This window comes from Frieseomelitta varia, unplaced genomic scaffold (genome assembly GCF_011392965.1).
Source record: "Frieseomelitta varia isolate USP_RPSP 00005682 unplaced genomic scaffold, Fvar_1.2 scaffold_650, whole genome shotgun sequence".
Lineage (NCBI taxonomy): Eukaryota > Metazoa > Arthropoda > Insecta > Hymenoptera > Apidae > Frieseomelitta > Frieseomelitta varia.
This window is the reverse complement of record NW_025110424.1, coordinates 105,070-122,708: the sequence shown is the minus strand read 5'-3', so window position 1 is coordinate 122,708 and position 17,639 is coordinate 105,070. Positions and strand designations below refer to the sequence as shown.

General features: G+C 27.0%; 1 protein-coding gene across 2 annotated transcripts in view; it reads right to left on the bottom strand.

Moving 5' to 3' along the window:
• LOC122534953 overlaps window positions 1–17,639 on the bottom strand; it is a 46,061-nt gene that overhangs the window by 20,639 nt on the left and 7,783 nt on the right. For both annotated transcript variants that reach the window (XM_043666056.1, XM_043666057.1), the window contains exon 2: window positions 14,474–15,121. In XM_043666056.1, the coding sequence (XP_043521991.1) occupies window positions 14,474–14,712 (239 nt within the window). In that variant the 5' untranslated portion in view covers window positions 14,713–15,121. The remainder of the gene's footprint in view (window positions 1–14,473; window positions 15,122–17,639) is intronic.

Genomic DNA, 17,639 nt, shown 5'->3' with positions numbered 1-17,639 from the left:
AATATGTTACTGATATATAACGAAACATTAAAAAATATTTAATATATATCTTCGTCAATAATTCTTGAAATAAGTAAGATAAATTAACATAAATATAATATTTCTAGACGAAGTGTAAATATATAAGTAAATATAAATATTTCAGCATTGTTCAAATAAAATAATATTTTTAAATAGATGCATGTAATTCAAAATAAAATAGATTATTTTTTATTTATTTGTAACAATACTTTGGAAGATACGTATTTATGTGGGGATAAAGAATGTATATAGGGTGTCTTTAAGTATAATTCTCAAATATCTTTCTTAATTGTGAAGATGCAAAAAATATTCTATAATATTTTTTAATTAAGTAAGTAAGAAAATGCTTTTTATATTACCAGATATATTATCCAGATGACTTGGTCACGAAATTTGTCAAAAAGATATTTATCACTAACTTTATTTAACATTTCATCAATTTCATGTTGGGTGTTTAAAATGTCGTCTTTTTACAGTAGTTTTTGCAACTCGCGTTCTTCTCAGTTATAAATTTTAAGTTTAGTTATTTAAAGATCATATCATAGTACACGTCTGAATATATTATTTACAAATTATACAAATTATGCAGTGTAAAAGGAAAAAAAATGTATTTATTTATACCATTCAAGTTACGTATAGAATATTTTTTGCATCCTCACAATTAGAAAAGATATTTGAGGGTTGCACTTAAATGAGACATCCTGTACTTATATAAATAAACTTTTAAAATGAATTTTTTTCTATTCCAAAAATTTTTCATATTCTTTAACATCCTGTATAGTTGTAGATAAAGTAATAAACGCAATAGAAAGTTTAGTTCAGAAGATAATGATTTCTATTAGGAGGATGAGAATAAAGATGTTAGATAATAATTAAAGGACGAATGGCAGCAAATAAAAAGAGGATGAAGCATTTAGATATAATACTGGATAATAGGCTTACTCTTGGGATGCAGGTTGAAAGAAATACATACAAATTAAGTTGCAATGATAATGTTTAATTTAAATGGGCAAAAAGAATCTAGAAGGCGTATTTTGGTATCGATGGAGAGATTTGTTTTATCAGGTGCACGATGCCAGTGTATCTCTTTGGAATAGAGAGCTCATGAGAAGAAAGTAGAAAAGGTACAGAAGAAAGCAGTGATTCTGTCTGGATTGGAAAAACTGAGAAAAAACTAATTAAAAGATGAAACAGAAACTTTTATCTGTTGTATAACATACGAAGTTGTAGTGATTAGGTACTTCATTTTCCAAATAAACACAAAATGCAACTTATAACTGACCGAGATAATTTTATGATTTTAAGCTTCAACGCGTCTTACTTACAACAACAGCTTTTCTTACTATGTTGGAGGATGTAGGTAGAAATATAGATACATAAAATAACACAAATTCGTCACAGTTTTTTTCTGCTTGCTCAAAGAAGATAAATTTTCAGGAAAGAGCTGAATAATATTTGAAAAAAGGAGGCGATAAGCCAAATAAATTTGGGAACCTCTGATTTAATAAATTAGTTATAATATTCTTAAGTGACATATCCATCCTACATATTGAATAAATAGAAGCTTAAAATGAATCCATGGATAGTAGAAGCAAACGAAATAATAATGCAAAACATGATAAATGAGAAAGAGATAGAAGATAATGGAAAGTTGAAAAAACTGAGTTTTAGAGAGATTAGATCGCTTAATTTATTATCCTGTTTGAATATATCAATTTGAATAATTTTACAATTATTGTATAATCATCTCCTAGAAATTCTCTCTGTTCAATAGTTTCTGCTATTCACTATTAAATACCGATAACTTTGGAATTGTTAAGTTACCGATTTTGATCAAGTTTAATCGTTCAGTTACTGCTTATCGTCAACAGTGTATAATAGGTCTTACTTCGCTTATTTACAACCACCAAATTTTTCGAAATCAGGAAATTAACACAAATAAATAAGTTATTTTCGAATACTCTTCGTTTCAACATGGCATAGCTCAAAAATGAAAACAATTCATTAGGTCTAAAGATATTGTCTTCTTAAAAATAACTTAAGCTGCAGTAAAATTTGAGTATTCAATATTATACTAAATATATAATATATATTATAAATATATATTAATGATATTAATATTAATATAAATAATATATATAAATATTGTTATATTATATTGTTGAAGCAAGCAATTTTAAAACTCAGTACCTCTTCATAATTTTGAAAATATTACTCATTATAATATTAAATACTAAATATAACAATATAATATATATAAATATATATAAATATATATTATATTGTTATATTTAGTATTTAATATTATAATGAGTAATACTTTCAAAATTATGAAGAGGTACTGAGTTTTAAAATTGCTTGCTACTAAAAATTAAAATTGTGTTTGTCTTCGACGACGTTCAAGCGACCTGAAGCTTTCAGAAAAGGATTTGACAGTTGCAACGAATGAAAGAAATTCGAGCCGGAAGGACTCGATCAACACCGGCAACGTTGAATCGCATTAGCTGTTAGTAATTTATTCGGTGCGCATTATAATGGCGCTATCCCATAGTAGAAGAGGTCGTATCGTTTGTAGGCGTCAATTGAGAACAATATTAATTCTACAAAAGACAGCTGTGTGTTCGCACAATCATACCAACGAGATATTCGATTAAATTCTTTCAAAAATATTAATCTCACAAATATCCAGGATATTTCGCTTTTCTGCCTTTTTTTAACGAAAACGATAGAATTCCATTTAGTATACATAGTGAGTTAACTATGTTTAACTGTTTCAAGCAACACTTTTTAAAAAAATATTAAAAATTTACTTACTTGAAAAGAAATCATATTTAATATAATTAGATTGATATTAAATTAAAAAATTTAACGTATTTTATAGATAATTGTTTGAAAATGATTCTATATGAAATAAATATTACATAATGCATTATAAAATTAAAAATGTTATTAAATTTCATTACCTTATAATAACAGAAAGCAGAACGATATAATTAGGAAAAGGATATACTTAAGAAATATTCGAAATTGAGAATTATGGATGAAAAAATTCTATCCTTTGGTTTTTAACTGATTTCTACATGGAGGATCACCTTCCAATCGGTTGTCTACGAGTCATAGGACACCCTGTATATTCAGGAGACATATTTACAGGAAATTAAACGCAGAATTTCGTTTTGTGAATTTAAATGTACGCTGGGAAATTCTAGTAACGTTTAATCTCATGCAAATCCTGTCTGCGAAGAAATTCTATGAATTAAACAGAGAAATATAGTTATCATAGATTGCTAATTGTTTTTCTCTACCATTCGACACATGCAATATTATAATTAAAAAAAAACAACTAATCTTATAGACATATTTGCATCTAATTTTCTTTCTCTTCTCTTTGACACATTTCTCATCAGATAATCAATTGAGAATTTAGTTTATAAATCAACAGACATATTTAACTTGAAAGAGTATTTTTACGAACATTTTTAAACCACTTTAAAGTTTCATTAGCGCTGTGTATAATAGAGGTCAGAAAAACATTTAAACAATCAATTAAATCTCAATATTTTACACTTTTAATAATTATACATTTGAAACGTCCACTCATACTGGATACTAACTTTTTGTCGAACGTATGCTCGCAATAAACATCTCGTAACTTCTTCAGATTAGAATTATAGTTTCACTTCACTAGTATCACGCTACGATATTTAAAAAATTTTTTTCAAAATTGCTCAAATATTGTAGTCGTTTGATAAAAAGAATAACACGTATTCTACCTCCTTGAACAACACCAACCAGCTGTCTCGTTTCCCACTGTGTTTGCTCGAGCCGAGTCTTGTTCTCCTTCCGGCCGAAACGCTCGATTTCCTCCGGTTCGACATGAGGTAGCTGGCCGATCTCCGACAGACACTTTTCGAGGCGTTTTTCAACGATTAAAAATCGGCGTGTTAATATCATCGGGCGTACGCACACTGTGGGTCGGGCTCTTATTGCGAGCTATCTAACCGCACCGTCCACCGCTTCGATAACGAGCTTTTAATTAACGAGCTTTTAACTAACGAGACGAGACGAGTCACGAGCTCCGGCCTCACCAAGTTTTTACTTCTCGACTGTCGAATCTTCTATAAAATTTTCACGCGACGTTCCAGAGAGTTTGCTCGGCTTGGAGGCAACGGGCCAATATTGAGATGAGAGTCAATTATTCTTCAAGCGTCTCTTGATCACGTTAACGAGATTAGTTAACACCAGAAGTATACAGGATGTTCCACGCAACTGGGCGAAGCTGTATCTTTAGAACTGTTGAAGGTAGAAGAAAATGTCAGAGGACAAAAGTAAATGGCAATTGCACATTCTACATTTCTGTGCCATTCATATAAATACATTCTTATTATATTATATTACATTTATTATATTATTACATTGTATTACATTTGTTATATTATTATATTATATTACATTTATTATATTATTATTTATTATATTTATTATACAGAGGACAAAAGTAAATGGTAATTGCACGTTCTACATTTCTGTGCCATTCTTATAAATACATTCTTATTATATTATATTACATTTATTATATTATTATATTGTATTACATTGTATTATATTATTATATTATATTACATTTATTGTATTATTATTTATTATATTTATTATACAGAGGGCAAAAGTAAATAGTAATTGCACTTTTTACATTTTTGTGCCATTCTTATAAATACGTTCTTATATTATATTACATTTATTATATTATTATATTGTATTACATTTGTTATATTATTATTTATTATATTTATTATACAGAGGGCAAAAGTAAATGGTAATTGCACGTTCTACATTTCTGTGCCATTCTTATAAATACATTTTTATTATATTATATCACATCTTATGAAACTATATAGAATATTTCAGATCTCAACAGTCTCAGACTTTGTCAACGTGTTTGGGAGGTCATTCTGAGTAAAAAAATGGATCGAGTCGTCTTCGTTTTTGAAATACAGACGAAATTATCGAGTTAGAACATAATTCGTGTATTCATTGAAATGTATGCAATTTTTTTATATGAAGTTAATTTAGATACAAGAACAACAGTACACGTTATGAAACACGTATTGATAACAAAAATCAGAGAGACAGCTATTGTCATCAACAACAATTTTGCTAATATTATAGGTAAATGCTTACTTATCATGATCAATTTGAACAATTTGCGTGAATCAGTTTGTGCCAGCATAAATCAGTGTAAAAGAATGGCTTAATAAATGGTTATCATTAGAAATTTAGTAGGTGAGTGTATCTGATTATTTGCGATTTACATTACTTTTCCTCTCATATCAACTTATGATGTATATTCTGACTTTTTTCTTTTTACATAAAATCGATTTTTTGGATTATTTTACGTACGAAAATGTGTCACGATCGTTAAATTAAGCAGTTTACAAGATATTTTGATCTTCTTAATTGTACGTATCTTTGAGCATTTTCTTATTTGTACGATATTCATGTTTGTTCATGCTTATTGTCAGTATCAACTGCGTAATGCTTGCAACGAATAATTCCACAATCGCAAATACCCAGCTAAAATTTCAAAATCAGTCTTATCGGAGTTAACATTCAGTACAGAATCGTGTTATTCTCAAACTTTCAAAAAATTGATATGACACACTTGCTAAAGTTAAAAAACAGTCTAGTTATATATGTATATAATATTATATATGTGTAAATATATATATTTATGTAATATTTTATATGTAAACATATATTATATTTAAATATAATTATATATACATAATAATTTTGTTATACATACATGTGAATAATCGTTGTATATGTTGAAGTACAAGAAAAATGTACAAATTTTTGCAATGGCAATGTTCATGATAATAAATAGAATCCTAAACTAAAAAATTCTTGCTTGTTAATGCAAATAAAAGGAAACTGTATAGTATTTTAATCTCTTGTAAAATCATATACTACATGATTTTACATTTATTCAAAAAAGGATGTTAACGAAATAGTTATTTCACAACGAATAATACTAAAGTAGCTACTAAAGTAATTGTACTAGAAAATATTAACGTAATCAAGGAGCCAAATAGAACACTTATGAAATTATATTAAACATCAGAGTACATTATTTTATCATACCATCTGAATTTTCTGTTAGATTAATTGAATCTCGTAAATGCTGTCTAATTATGAAAATTGACAGGTTTTTCAATGCAGCATTGGAACTTCACGAAAATAGTAAATAATTATATTATTAAAACGTATTTTTATCAAATCATTCGTGTTTTTACTAAATTGAATTCGTATGAATTATATTTCTACTATGTAGTTTTTGATTTTTGTCACAAGTATTTCTGACTTTTTGTTTTAATATTAATTTTAACTACAAAACGTACTCGTGTCTTGTTAATGTACGACACTATTTTTCTTTCCAATTTATAAACCTCTGAAATTAAAAAACAAACAGTCGTTTCTTGAAGAACACGTTGTTTTTTAATTTTTATCAGTAAGTGTATTTATCTTTGCTAAATGTAATCTGAATTTAAAATGTGCCATGGTACACGTGTTCAACCAGCTGACACGTATTTTGGAAAATTACAGATTCAAGAAGGATCTATAGAAACCAAAACTCAGAAATATTATTCATTTCTATTTTCTACCGGATACATGCTAAAGTTTGAAGATGAAATTCGAAAGATTATTCGCTGTCAACATTTTCTTTTAGGAAAATAAAAAAAAACAAAATTTTTATTAAATAATTTTATTATTATTAATTAATTGATAATCTATAGTTAATCAAATACGAACACTAAACAATTAAGGTTAATCAAATACGAACACTAAACAATCTAAATTGTTTATTGCAGTATCTTTATTAACTTAAGTATTTTCTCAACGATTTTTGTAATGTAATTTATCTTCTGCACACGATTGGAATATATTATCAAATGAAATTAAGCCAATGAAATCAAGTCAAAGTCAAAATCAATTCTCAACAAGATGATGTTTTGACACATAATATCAAAATATCAAAATTATATATTACTAAAATGACTGGGATGATTATATTAAATTGGGACACGATGACCTATACATTGAAATAATACCAGCTGGAATAAATGATGTTATTAGCAATAAAAAAAATATGAATTTAGAATATGATGAATAACATACAAACTGTGTGATGGCGTGATCAAAGTCGTAGACATAAGGCCAGGGCCATGTAGGGCTACAAATAACGTATGTTGCAATGAAAAGAGCAGTTGAGGGCACGTATCATTAAGAAAACTGAAACTACGTTATATTTTGTTACGTAGAATAATTCAGAAAATCAATTGAGATAAGAACAATTATATAGTTCCATTTTAAAAAAAGATGCAATTGCATCTTGCAAGTGTATCAATACACAAAAACGCATAAGAGTGGTAAGGCATATAATACCATTTACTTTTGTTCTCTGACATTTTTTTTTCCATATTTTAAAGACACAGTTTCGTTCAGCTGTGTGAGACATTTTATATATACAAACGACTAGTATAAATCTTACTCTCTAAATGAAAGAAATTGAAATATGACCATGAATATGTTAAGAAAAAAACCTTTCATTACAAGTATATTAGATGGGTTTATAAGAGAAAATCAGATTTTTAAAAAGTTACTTTTCTACGAAAATGTTATGGATATTTGTTGCATTGATTTTAAAACAATAAAATTATTAAAACCTACGTACAATCGGAAAAGTAATTCTAAATTTTTGGACAATAGCGTATACTTCATAAAAAATCTATAGTTATTTGTAAGAGATATGGTAGTTGAAACTGTTGATTTGTAGAAACAAAATATTAAGATTGGGCTTGAAAGTTCGAACAATTTTTTTAAAATTCTTTGGTAATCTGTAATTTCTCGATAATGTAGAAGACAATTTGACTTTTTGAATAAAAGGAAAATAATTGTGCAATTACTTACAGAATAAATATTATTAAATAATAATATATATTTATATTAAATTTATATTAAAAATATAATAATATATAAAAATATAAATATACATTATTAAAAATATAATAATATATAAAGATATAAATATACATTATTAAAAATATAATAATATACAAAAATATGAATATACATTATTAAAAATAAAATAATATATAAAAATATGAATGTACAGTATTAAAAATATAATAATATATAAAAATGTGAATGTACATTATTAAAAATATAATAATATATAAAAATATAAATATACATTACTAAAAATATAATAATATAATAATATACATTATTAAATATATACATTATTAATAAATACGTTTCTTCTTAAGTAAAAAAAAAAGATGCATATTGTGAAGTTAGAGGAATATACGTACAATGAATATTTGTCCCTCATAACTGTCGCCACGATTTTTTCAGGCATTTTCGTTGGTTTGGCAAAAAAATGGTTTTGAGTAAAAATTGATCAGTTACATGTTCCAATACATAAAATTCCCAAAAAAAGTTTTTCCAATAACAGGTTAAAGTCACTTTGACATTTTTGAGTTTATAGTGATGTACTCGACATAAAGATAAATTCAATAAAAACTAGAAATTGACGAATGAGAATGTCGAACAACTTAATAGATGCATTATCATTCAAGATTACATCACAACATTTTATTATAATATTTCCTTTAATTTTCTCGATATTTCTAAATACATTTCAATTTTATGATAGAGTAAGTCATTGAATTCGATTAGAATTCCTTGACAAATATGGACATATAGGTGACACGATTTTTTTGTTGGAGAAAGCTCTTTTGGAAATTTTGTATATTGCGACATGTAGCTGACTAAAAGTTGATCAACTTTTGTTCGAAATATTTTTTTTAGCAGATCATTACAAGTGCCTGAAAAAATGTACTGACATGACAGTTATGTAGGACACGCTGAATAGTGATCTGACCATACACCGCTTGTATATAGTACTTGTATAGTATACTTGTACATATAAAACTACTCGTTATCGAAGAAAAATTATCGGGATAAACATTAAGCTTTAAAATAATTTTTTAAAATAATATCTCTTTACTACATGGTACATACACATACATATGTATATCTACTACACGTTATACCAGCTACAAGATATCTATTGCAGGTTTAATCCACGCAATAAATACAGCGGATTAATGAGGCAGTAATAATTGGATTATTAGTTTATATGAATCCAATGCGTGTTTTCTATCATCTTAGATAATACACATCTCTTCACACCTGTTAATTACTTTTAAGAAGATTGACCGTATCTCGAATGAAATGATAATTTTAAAAATCTCGAATAAAATGGTAATCTAAAAAATCTTAAATACGACAATATGTTAGTTTATAAGTGTTTAAAAAAATTATTTTAAATTAGTTTAAAAAAAATGTTCAAATTTTCTTTTATTCAACAATGACTTTAAAAAAAGAAAAGAACAATTTGTCGATGAAACGAAGGGCCTTTAATATGAATAATCTTAAAAATCTTCAATACAATATAGTTATGAAATTAATATATTAAAGTTAGAAAAATAGAAAATACTGTAACATTGATATATCATAATCTTGAATCAAGAAAAGTTTAAAAATTTTTTCCTATCCATAAATATTTCACTATTCTATAGTTTATTGGTTTAATATTTATTATTTTTTCTTAGTTATATAATAATACTTATAATAATTACAAAAATAGAAAATATCGTAATATTACCTCGAACTAAAATAAAAGGTCTCAAGAATTTTTTTTAGTCATAATCATTCTGATATTTATTTGCTCGTGCATATATACCAGGAAACGGAAGTACTTTCAAAAAAAGATTGTGAACGTTTGTAATCTGGATCATCTTTCGTCCAGGAAACGGGAAATCCGATACAGCTTGAAAAATTGTTAAGAGTTTCCGTAATTACAGATTATTTCGTTACTGCAGTGACCTTTCGAGCTTCGCAAGGTGAATTGCTACGCTCGTTTAACATTTTCTAAATTAACCCTCAAATGCGGTTGCAAATTTGCAACGTTTCGTATCATTGGTAATTCTAACTGCACGACTTGCAAAAAATTATACATATAACCACTTGCGCTGGCAATTGATTGCGGACCATAACGAGTGACCAAACCGTATACGATAATTCGTCGCTTTTTTTTGAACTCGTCAGTATATCAGTGGACAGAAATGATTGAGAAGTAATAAATTTATTGTTTTGCCTGGATTATACTTAAATGTACTTAGAACTGAGGAGATATTGCAATTTTGGGACAAAGAATTCTCGACGTGCGTGGCACGTTTAACGCAATTTTTCAAGTATCGAGTCAGCAAATGAGATGTATACTTCTATATAGTGTATTAAATGAGGCAGAGAGAATTTAAATATATACGTCTCGTTTTATAATAATTTCTACTTTTCTATCTTCTCATTTGCCTTTGTAATAAATTTTTGAAATTGTAAAGACACTTTATGAACACCCTGTATAATCGTCTATGTCGCACAAAATATTCTTCAAGAAATGCTTTGCAGAAACATTTCGTTCGATACTTTATTTCATTTGACACATTCGAAACTCACTCCGAGGTTCTCTTTCTGAGAACTGATGGAAATAGCGACGAAACAGTTACAAATCGGTTTCCTCTACTGTATATCAATGTCTTATCATTTGCATCTCGTAAAACACAAAGTTTCGAATATATTTTTCTTAACCTCTTGCCACGCACGTCGAGAATTTTTTTTGTTCTCAAAATTGCAATATTTCCTCAGTTTTAAGTATATTTAAGTACAACCTAGGAACAAAACAAACAATAAAATTACTTCTCAATAATTTCTATCCAGTGATGTACCGACGAGTTCAAAAAGAAAAAGAAAGCGACGAATTATTGTGTACGGTATTGGTCACTCGTTATGGTCTGCAATCAGTTGATAGGGGTTAACCTCTTGCCACGCACGTCGAGAATTTTTTGTTCCCAAAATTGCAATATTTCCTCAGTTTCAAGTATATTTAAGTACAACCCAGGCAAAACAAATAATAAATTTGTTACCTCTCAATAATTTCTATCCAGTGATGTATCGACGAGTTCAAAAAGAAAAAGAAAGCGACGAATTGTTGTGTACGGTATTGGTCACTCGTTATGGTCTGCAATCAGTTGCCAGCGCAAGTGGTTAAGGACCACGTATAATTGAGACGAACGTGTAAGTAAATTAACGACGAAGGTTAGCCGTGTTTTCTGTGAATTTCACAATTGCCGTGTTTGCAACACGTTTTCCAGTCTTCTGATAAATGGGCATGACGATAGACTTAGCGATAGTTGAATTAGAGCCAAAAGGGTAAACAGTGGTGTGGCGTAAACGCAGTGGATACGGACGTCGTTAGTCAGTACCACAATGCCACGTGGAATATATTACATCCCGTTTCACGTTAATAGACCTTCTGTCTCTATAAATTCTATCTAACTTTGACGATAGGCACCTGGTAAATATCCTGGCGCAATAATTATGAAAATACTAATAACGATTCAGCATTCCTGTTAATTCAGACTATTATGACGCCAGGTTAAAGGAAAAACTTCCGACAGACGATTAGAAAGAATTACAAACTACAGAGATTAGAAATTTTGTGCAGTGTCAGAATCGCGCAATTTTTTCAGACGAAAGGCTCACAAAATAGAATAATTTCAAGAAATATTGACTTTCTATTGAGTATATGAGTACTTTTTACATTCACTGTATGTCACTCGAATGTAAGTAGACTGATTTTTATGCATTTTAAAATATTTTTGATTACAACCAAAGAAGAAAAGAGAATCTAAATGAAAATTCATGTCATTTATTGAATATTTATTATATATGAAATATTTAATATGAATTGTAATATGAAATATTTAAATATTAAATATTATAATAAATATTTCCGATATTTTTGCATATTATATGCGCTGCGTGCATAAAAATACATGTAGTGAAAACTTTCCAGAAAAATTCTCGTTGAAATGATCTTGGAAATCGATCCGATACTTTTCTACTATTCTTGTTCGGTTATTTCAAATACTGAATGCAGCATCTGGCGCCAGAAGACGTCGAGAATGACTTCCTCAAACAAAACATAACCGGATTTTGCTGAGAATGATCTAGCTAAGATACATTGCCTTGGGAAACTGGCCACGTGATTCGCCGACGTTTTGTTCGGTAATTGTCGTGCAATTATACTATGCTTTACTACCGTCACCGATATGCTAACTCTTTTCCATGCAAAATAAATGTTTCCGGTTTCACGCAGGTTTAGAGAGAATAAAATTAATTTTGGGTAAAGATCTGAGTATCACTTTATCTTTAGAATAACCTACGGTTTAAATTATTTATAATTGTCGATTATTGAAAAATATTATTCTGAATGATTTTATTTTTAAAATCTTTGATAATAATCGATTAACAACTTTTGCAATAATAATTATTAAAATGAAATATTAATAATAAATTAATTAATAAATTAATAATAAAATAAATCATTAATAATAAATTAATTAATATATTAACCATTAAATAAATCATTAATAATAAATTAATTAATTAAATTAATCATTAAAATGAAAGATTAATAATAATCATTAAAAATTAAATATTTTCTTCAAAGAAGAGAAAGATTCTTGTTTCAAGGAAAGATTTTCTATAAAAATAAAATCAAATAACATTTTTTGTGTTATATTGTCAAGGAAGAATACAAAGAGATAAAGCTTCATTCGATCTTAATTCTCAGTTGGATTATAGGATTCTAGCTGACTTACAACTTTAGGCTAAGTTATTTAGTTAAGTTAGCTTAGTTTAAAGTAGTCTAAGACCTTGCAACTACTAATTAGAAAATTTTTTAAGTATAAGAAGATAAAAGGAGATCAAAACTCTTTTTAAGAATAGAAAATATAATTTCAAGTATAATCTATATTATTATAGTTTTCTATGATCGAATAATATCAGGAATTAAGTATCCTGCACTTCAAGCCACCATTTTTTTCAACAACATTTGAAGTCGTAACGACTCATTCTACTTATTCTATTATTGTATGTATTATTATTTCTTTTATGAAATCTAAAAAAGACAGTAAGCATAATTTCGTATGAAAAAATACATTTAAAAATCTTTTCCATGATCAATATCAAGTAACAATTAACTATTAATTATTAAATTAAATTCCAGAAACTGCAGTTAGACTGCAAATTTTTTATGCAAATTCATATTTTTGAGAATGTAAATTAAAAAGATAAAAGCTGGAAGAAAATGGAAAATTGTTTTAAAAGTTCTAAAGAAATAAGCTAAATATTACAAATATGCTAAATATAAATATAAATAATTATTACGAGCACAAAACTTTGAATATTTTCTATATTTTTTCCATATTAAGTTCTTTTGCAATTTTGTACCAGGCATAAAATTAAAAATCCGCATTTCAACAAAACAGTAATAATAATGTTATTAATTACAATTAATTATTATATAATTACAATTGTAATTAATTATTATATACTTACAATTGTAATTAATTATTATATAATTACAATTGTAATTAATTATTATATACTTACAATTGTAATTAATTATTATATAATTACAATTGTAATTAATTATTATATACTTACAATTGTAATTAATTATTATATAATTACAATTGTAATTAATTATTATATACTTACAATTGTAATTAATTATTATATAATTACAATTGTAATTAATTATACAATTACAATTGTAATTAATTATTATACAATTACAATTATAATTATATTATATAATTACAATTATAATTAATTATTATATAATCACAATTATAATTAATGATTATATAATTACAATTATAATTAATGATTATATAATTATAATTATAATCAATTATTATATAATTACAATTATAATCAATGACTATATAATTACAACTATAATTAATGATTATATAATTAGAATTATATAATTATTAATTAATTATTGTATAATTATAATTAATGATTATATAATTACAACTATAATTAATGATTGTATAATTAGAATTATAATTAATTATTGTATAATTACAACTATAATTAATGATTATATAATTAGAATTATAATTAATTATTGTATAATTATAATCAATGATTATACAATTACAATTATAATTAATTATTATATAATTATAATCATTATATTAATTATTATATATAATCATTATATTAATTATTATATATAATTATTATATAATTATAATCTTTATATTAATTATTATATATAATTATTATATAATTAGAATTATTACTATTATTTATTTTTCAATATATCATTTATTATATATTATTTATTTTTCAATTATTATTAAGTGATGCAAATAATAATTAATAAATAATTAGTGATACAAATGAAAAACAGTAAAATAAATGTATAATAAATAGTAAAATAATAGTAAAATAAAGAGGAACTCACCTGGTAGAATCTTGCCGACCGACACCACCGATGCTGCTACCCTGGGTGCTGACCCTGACCAGGGTGACGTACCTAGGCAAGTTGGACAAGGTTCCTGTGTTCCTCTGTCCAAGCAAAGGTGAGTCGGCTGTGTTCGGGTTCTCTGGAAGCGGTGACTGGTGATTTTGAGCCTCGTTGTCCTTTTCCTCCTCCTCCTCGATGGTACCCGGAAGGCGGAACAGCTTCTGTGGCTCCTCCATGCCACTCGATTTTCTCACTTCACGTCTTACAAACGAACCTCCATTGAGAATATCAAACTCATCTTTCTACTCGTTCACCTTTTTCTCTTTCTGTTCTGTCTTTTCTTTTTTTTTTTTCTCAATCTCTGTTTTATCTTTGCTCACTTGCTCCTTTATTCCTCTTTTCTCGTCACTTTTTGTTTTTCTTTTTTTTTCAAGTTTCTTAAGTTAACTCGGAATCACGAACGGCGACGAGTTTTTTCGTTCCGTATCCAGAATGAATGAAGTCGCTGGAAGTGACCACGCGACGATGACTCACGGCCGTTGAGGAGCAAAGATTTGTTTTCTGCCATCGTTCCTTCGTTTCCTCTCGCTTTACTCCGACATTCACACCGCCCTTCCGTTCGCGGAATCCCACTATACCTCGTCCCTACGGTACACAATGAATTTCAGTGTTAAATCCCATACAGGCCAGCAGCTTTTTCTCGCTTGTCGTTTTACTCGCAATCAGTAAGAAACAACGTATGTACACGTGAGAGCGTAATAATAAAATTTATTGCAAGATACATGACAATCATATCTACGTATAAATATACGTAAGATGACTTGTTATAATTTGACTAAATATGAATTATCAGAGGTGTGCGAGATTTCGAAATTGTCGGAGCGTATTGTATCCCATAAATGAGAGTTTTGAAAAACTCGACGAGAAATCGACTCGTTTAAAGACACGTTTCAGCGATTTCAAATTTTCGATTTCGACAGCCAAATTATAAAATTTATTTTATTTATTTGTGCACTTATTATTTAAATTATTAGTCATAGAATTCTGTGAGTGATTTCAAATTTTCGATTTCGACAGCCAAATTATAAAATTTATTTTATTTATTTGTGCACTTATTATTTAAATTATTAGTCATAGAATTCTGTGAGTGATTTCAAATTTTCGATTTCGACAGCCAAATTATAAAATTTATTTTATTTATTTGTGCACTTATTATTTAAATTATTAGTCATAGAATTATAAAATTCTATGACTATCTGTAATGTAAAAAAATAATTCAGATAAAAAGTGAGTGATTTCAAAAAAATTCACAATCTGAAGTAAACAGTTCTTCTTTATCATTTTCTAGATGAATACGTACATTTCCTTAAATGTACTGACATTTGATAGTATTAAATTTATAATTTTTGATAGGTAAAATAATTTTCTACCTAGGTTACATTTCTTTTAATTATCTTTATAAAAATATAAAATTGCACAATATTATATTATTTTAATTCAAAAATATTATATAAATTTACGTTCATGTTAGAGATCATAGTCACAGAACCGGTAAACATAGTTGCAAGATACTTACTGTGAACATTTAATAAAAAATGAGAATATAACATGAAGAATTATTTTGAATATTCAATAAATATGATACCACTGAATATCAATCTTGTTAATATGGACAGTTTAAATACTTTTCTGCGAAATATGTATCTATTTATAATATTAATATAATATTCTAAAATTATTATATAATATAATATTCTATAATATTCTATAATACTACATGATACTACATAAAACTTGTAATTACTGAAGGTTTGTATTATACAAGTGTTTTGTACAAATGAATTCTGACTTATCTATCAAAACATTATAAATAGAGTATGAATTTTTACGTATTTATAGGAAATCTTAAAATGCAAAATTACACAGAACATACAGTATAAAAAGAAGTACATAAAAATATCCAAAGTATAGTGTTTCCTACACTTTGATAAACAAACAAATTTTTCACCGAGATCTTATCTTTTTAATTCATATTTTCAAGGATATGAATTTGCAAAAAAATCTACTTATAGAGAAAGAGTATTTATCCAGTTCACGTGTTTTATATGTTTATTATAACTTTTTATGAACTTTTAATGAATTTTTATAAACTTTTTCGTTACATAATATTTAAGACTTCAGTTTCAGTTATAGTAAAGTATAAGATATTCATGTGCACATCACATTTCAGTCTTAATAATTCAAAATTTAATTTTGTTAAAAATTCCTGAATGTTTTTAGTAATTTTTAAATTGAAGAGTAAGAGTTTTTAGTAATTTTCAAATTTGTTAATTTTTTTTAAACTTGGACTCAAAACACGATTGACATTTAAAAAAATGTAAACATATTACATACATATTAACTTATTGTCGAATGAAAATTAACCGGTTCTTTCTTATGATCTCCACAACATTGTGAGTTAATTAAATGTATCTCCTCCGTGATATAATTACAGACATACTTATAAAAATTATATAACATAATGAGTAGGTTGTTTTAAAAAATCGAACTACATTTGGCAGAAATTGAAGATGACAATTCACTTTTTTGAAGGTGATTATAACGATCTGAAACGAACTGATTTTTAATTAATCTCATAGGTTAAATGTCAATTGATTGTTACGACTTGCGCGAAAATGTCTTTTCTAGTATACTCTGGCCAGTCGTCGAATTTCCATTTTCTTCTTCATCCTTGAAGAATGAAAAACTGTGCGAAGAATACGCGCAGAGAAGCGACGAGATTCTCGCGATTCTTGCGATTGTCCGGGAGAGAAAAAAACGAGGTAATGACGGAAAACGAGCATAAAAGTGCTGGTCAGGTTAGACCATCGATGAGCCATTGCATCATTATTTCGCAGATTTTACCGATTACGCCGCGTCGTAATCTCTGAATCGCGAAATAACGAAGCGAAGCATGTAACGCTTGAAACGAAATTTTCGCCGGCGATTAACGAAGATCGCACGCCGAGAATATTTGGCCCAAAATTGCAATATCTTCTCAGTTTTCAAGTATATTGAAATATAATCCAGGCAAAGCAATAAATTTATTAAATAATTAAATATTAATAAATTTATTAAATATCAATTTATTAAATATTAATTTATTAAATTTAATAAATTTATT